The following is a 5,252-nucleotide window of genomic DNA, read 5'->3' as shown; positions in this document are numbered from 1 at the left end:
ACGGCCCTGATATGTCAAATACAACAACATGTGACATAAGGAACCATTGAAGTTATATAGTGTTAAAAGAGCGGAAAAAAAAGAAAAAGGAAAAGGATGATGTGTCAAAATTTGTATGTAAAAGTCCAGTCAACTAGCAGCCAACCAGTTTCTCACACACGTTTTTCGAAATTCTCTATAGACTGATAGAAGACCGGCACCGAACAAAAAATGAGAGATCAATACCTCGAGAGATTTTTGACATTCGGCGAGATAAATCGGCAACGTTAGATAATATAGATAACTAAAAAGGCTTGCCTACTGTTCGGTACCCATCTTCTATCAGTCTATAGAGTTCAATTAATTATGATGAAAGAGAAAGAAATACTTTGACAAGTATCCCAAGGCAAGTTATAAATAACTGGTATTCGGTCTTCTCACTCACATCATAACATGTTGAAAGATAAGCAAATACTTTGACAAGTACTCCAAAGTAACTTTTTATTGTTATTAACTGGTCTTCGGAACTCTCTCTCTCTCTCTTTCTCTGATCATAACAGTCTAAAAAACTTCTTTGAAACAAACAAAGCGAATTTTTCCGGTGCTCTGAACGACCTGGATTGTCTTTTGACGCTGCCAAGAACTTAAAAGAAAATTCCTTGATTTAAAATTGATATGAAAAATATCCAGTGCCAGCTACCTCCATAGCTCCTGTTATTTCTCAGCATAGAATTTTCCTTACGTTTTAAATGTTGAAATAACACACCGCCACCTACTTCTCATATTAAGAACTTTTTTGTAACAATTGAACGGTGTCGCCGTCATTCAAACCAACTTCATTCCGATGACCTGTCAATTTGCAATTACAAAGCATAAAATTTTGTGGAAACCGAAAAGACGAACAAAATAAAGAAGGAAAATTTGACAAAAATAATCGTTCGGAACAGAAATTATTGCGTTTGATTCAAAATGAAGATGAATATAACGTCTGCGGGTGAGTGTTGTACCATTTCTGCCTTGATTATACTGAACAAATGGGAAGGAAAAATATCCTTCGATCGATGAAAAGGAGGAAATCTTTTGTGTGTCGGGTGTTTGTAGTGTCGCTCTGAAATAAGTCGAATGCTTGCAATTTGAACAGCAATGTTGAATGTGTGCAGTAGAAATGATTCTGAATGGATTTGTGATTCTTTACAATAAAATGAAATGTCTCGTAATAATGGAACATAACCTCAACCCTAATTTCTATATTTCCAGCCGGGATCATCGCCCTGTTAGATGAGCCCATGCCCGAATTGAAAATATTTGCACTGAGGAAACTGGACGCAATTGTCGATGAATTCTGGCCGGAAATTTCCGAGTCAATTGAGAAAATGTAAGTGCGACTGTTCATATACAGTGAAGTGTCTCCGGTTCCGAAGAAACTTGCCTAACGTCCAAATACTTTTTTTTACTTTTTCTCAACCAGTGAAATGTTGTACGAGGATAAAGTATTCGGCCAGCACGAATTGGCAGCACTTGTTGCGTCGAAAGTCTTCTATCACTTGGGTTCATTCGAAGACGCTCTAACGTATGCACTCGGTGCCAGCGATTTGTTCGATGTGAATGGTCGCACCGAGTATGTGGAAACCATCATTGCCAAATGTATCGACTTCTACATCCAGCAGCGCGTTGCAGTCATTGAAAATCCAACCACAGCAAAACCAGTCGACGCCCGTCTTGAAGCCATTGTCAATCGAATGATTCAACGTTGTCTCGACGATGGCCAATATCGACAGGCATTGGGTATTGCCTTGGAAACGCGGCGCATGGACATCTTCACCGAATCGATAATGAAGTCCGATGACTTGAATGGAATGCTGGCCTATGCGTTTCAAGTGGCGATGAGTCTGATTCAAAATCGTGGTTTTCGTAACGAAGTGCTGCGGTGTCTGGTGAAATTGTATCGAAATTTGCTAGTGCCAGACTACGTCAATATGTGTCAGTGCTTAATATTCTTGGAGGATCCGTTGGCAGTGGCTGAAATTTTGGATAAACTCACCACCGAAGGCAGCATGAACGTTTTGATGGGCTACCAGATCGCATTCGATTTGTACGAGTCGGCGACCCAACAGTTTCTAACGCAAGTTCTGCAAGCACTTCGTTCAACAGCACCGATTCCATCGGCACTGCCCTCCATATACAAACCACAGGGACAAGACAAAAAAGCCGACGATGTTGGAGTACCAATACCAGCCACAGATGCCCAGCCAGCCAAAACCGACGAATCGGCCAGTCTGCTGGAAGACTCGAAAATGGAGCGTTCGATGGACAGTTTGAACACATCGGAAAAGCAACACCAACAGAACATTGAAAAATTGGTCAACATTTTGTCTGGCGAAGTGTCCATCGATTTGCAGTTACAGTTTTTGATCCGGAGCAATCATGCCGATTTGCAGGTGCTCCGTTCCACGAAAGAAGCGGTTCGTGTGTCAATTTGCCATACGGCTACTGTCATTGCCAATGCGTTCATGCATAGCGGCACGACAAGCGATCAATTCCTTCGGGATAATTTGGAATGGTTGGCACGGGCCACAAATTGGGCCAAATTGACGGCAACGGCATCGTTGGGTGTAATCCATCGTGGACACGAAAGTGACTCGTTAGCGTTGATGCAGAGCTACTTACCGAAGGAAACCGGTCCAAGCTCTGGATACTCCGAAGGTGGTGGCTTGTACGCCCTTGGCCTAATACACGCGAATCATGGCGCCAACATCATCGACTACTTGTTGCAACAATTGAAGGACACTCTAAATGAGAACGTTCGTCACGGTGGTTGCCTCGGTTTGGGTTTGGCTGCGATGGGAACTCATCGACAAGATTTGTACGAACAGTTGAAGTTCAATTTGTACCAAGATGATGCCGTTACCGGTGAAGCAGCTGGCATTGCCATGGGAATGGTTATGCTTGGATCGAAAAATGCTCAAGCCATCGAAGACATGGTTTCGTACGCCCAGGAAACTCAACACGAGAAAATTCTACGCGGTTTGGCGGTAGGCATTGCTCTGACAATGTATGCTCGTTTAGAAGAAGCCGATCCGTTGGTCACAAGCTTGTCGACCGACAAAGATCCAGTGTTACGACGATCCGGTATGTACACCCTTGCTATGGCTTATTGTGGAACTGGTAGCAACAAAGCCATCCGTACACTTTTGCACGTTGCTGTGTCCGATGTCAACGACGATGTACGTCGTGCTGCTGTTACATCGATTGGTTTCATACTCTTCCGTACACCGGAACAATGTCCGTCAGTCGTGTCACTGTTGGCTGAATCATATAATCCACATGTTCGTTATGGTGCAGCAATGGCACTCGGTATTGCATGCGCAGGAACTGGTCAACGGGAAGCTATTGCACTGCTAGAACCAATGGTCAAATTCGATCCGGTAAATTTCGTACGTCAAGGTGCCCTGATTGCATCGGCCCAGATTTTGATCCAACAAACTGATCAGACGTGCCCGAAAACCACGTTCTTCCGTTCATTGTACTCGGAGGTGATCACGAACAAGCATGAAGACGTTATGGCTAAATTTGGGGCAATTTTGGCACAAGGTATTATTGACGCTGGCGGTCGAAATGTTACCGTAAGTCTACAGTCTCGAACCGGTCACACAAATCTTCAAGCTGTTGTCGGTATGTTGATTTTCACCCAATATTGGTACTGGTTCCCGTTGGCGCATTGCTTGTCGTTGGCATTCACGCCAACTTGCTTGATTGGACTGAATTCCGATTTGAAAATGCCGAAAGTCGAATATCGGTCAGCTGCTCGTCCATCGCTGTATGCGTATCCAGCACCGTTGGAAGAGAAAAAAACCGAGGAACGTGAGAAAGTGGCCACCGCTGTTCTGTCCATTGCTGCTAGGCAGAAGCGTCGTGAAACTGCTGACAAGAAAGACGATGATAAAATGGAAGTGGACGAGGATGTGAAGGAAGTAATTAAAGAAGCAGAGGAAAAAATCGCCGATGTCGCCTCACCGACAACTGCTACAACTTCTGTCACAGCATCTGTCATCACACCATCAAAGGCCGACAAAGAAGCGAAGGATAAGAAAGACAAAAAAGACGATAAAAAAAGCGCTGCGTCTACGCCGGTTGGAAAAGGGAAGGACGAAGATGCCAGCAAGGAAGAGGAAAAGGAGTCACCGAAACCGGAGCGTAAGGAACCTGAAGCCACATTTGAGATCTTACAGAATCCTGCACGCACTCTGCGTCAACAATTGAAAGTGGTTAGTCTTGCCGAAGGCCAGGACTACAAACCGATGAAAGACGTGACAATTGGCGGTATCGTAGTTTTGCATCACTTGTCTGCAGGCGAAGAAACTCTGGTAGAACCAGTTGCCGCCTACGGTCCGAAGAGTGACGACGCGAAAGAAGAACCGGAAGCACCGGAACCATTCGAATACATCGAAGATTAGAGATAATGCCCGGTTTACAATATTGTGTTGTGGTTTGTGCTTTCTTACATCAAATTTGAATAAAATGTTTCAATTTCAATTTGCTGTCGTTGCCTGTCATATTTATTCGCTGTCGAAATGAGCCCATCAATTTCCCATCAGAACATTTTCAATTTACAAGTGACACGAAGACGACCTATTCAAAATTCGAAACAACTGTTGCTTTGCCTAATACTCCCACGATAATTCATAAACATTATTTAGATATATATCTGCCTGCCATCCCCCTACCTATACTCATCATCTGACACGTTCATTCACATGAAATAATTCACAAAATGCCGAATTCAATTCGGTGTTTGCTTATTAATGCATATATGATATAATGATATACTGGGTGGGTGTAGATTGTAGAAGGTGTGTGTGTGTTATGCTGTGTATGCCAAAATTTATAATTCGATATAACCTATTTACCATTAGTCGAAGAGAGAGAAATAATATTCAGAATATCTGGGTCAGTCTGACTCAACTAAAACTTTTTCGATTTACAAAATTTATATTTTTCTACCCTGAACAACGACAAAAAAGGCAAACCGCCGATGTGTACACATAGATGATGTCATTTCTACTTGTTGTACAATATTGTGTGATCGGAGTAAAAATGAAGACTTTTTCGTTTCGCATACCTTTTCTTGCCATTCATTCTGTTGTCATTGTGACCACTTAGAAATTCAAAATGTTAAATCGTGCAGAAAAGATACACACTGGGGATACATACGATCAATGGACTTCGGATAGAAATCAATGGAAAATTATGGTGCTGAATGTGGGACATTAACA

General features: G+C 42.8%; 1 protein-coding gene across 1 annotated transcript; it reads left to right on the top strand.

Moving 5' to 3' along the window:
• The first annotated feature begins 818 nt into the window (after positions 1-818).
• Positions 819-4,512, top strand: LOC119076502 (26S proteasome non-ATPase regulatory subunit 1). Its single transcript, XM_037183283.1, has 3 exons — positions 819-973; positions 1,237-1,354; positions 1,448-4,512. The coding sequence occupies exons 1-3, from the start codon at positions 949-951 to the stop codon at positions 4,431-4,433; spliced, it is 3,129 nt and encodes a 1,042-aa protein (XP_037039178.1). The 5' UTR covers positions 819-948; the 3' UTR covers positions 4,434-4,512.
• The last annotated feature ends 740 nt before the right edge of the window (positions 4,513-5,252 follow it).

The sequence above is a fragment of the Bradysia coprophila genome, unplaced genomic scaffold, assembly GCF_014529535.1.
Source record: "Bradysia coprophila strain Holo2 unplaced genomic scaffold, BU_Bcop_v1 contig_232, whole genome shotgun sequence".
Taxonomy (NCBI): Eukaryota; Metazoa; Arthropoda; class Insecta; order Diptera; family Sciaridae; genus Bradysia; species Bradysia coprophila.
The sequence above is the reverse complement of the archived record's forward strand: the minus strand, read 5'-3'. Positions and strand labels throughout refer to the sequence as shown.

What these genes read in the sequence shown, in the direction of transcription:
- LOC119076502 (XM_037183283.1), top strand. Translation starts at nt 949, where the DNA reads ATGAAGATGAATATAACGTCTGCGG. An exon ending in GATGAATATAACGTCTGCGG is followed by an intron (nt 974 to 1,236) that starts GTGAGTGTTGTA and finishes CTATATTTCCAG; the next exon opens with CCGGGATCATCGCCCTGTTA. An exon ending in TCCGAGTCAATTGAGAAAAT is followed by an intron (nt 1,355 to 1,447) that starts GTAAGTGCGACT and finishes TTTCTCAACCAG; the next exon opens with TGAAATGTTGTACGAGGATA.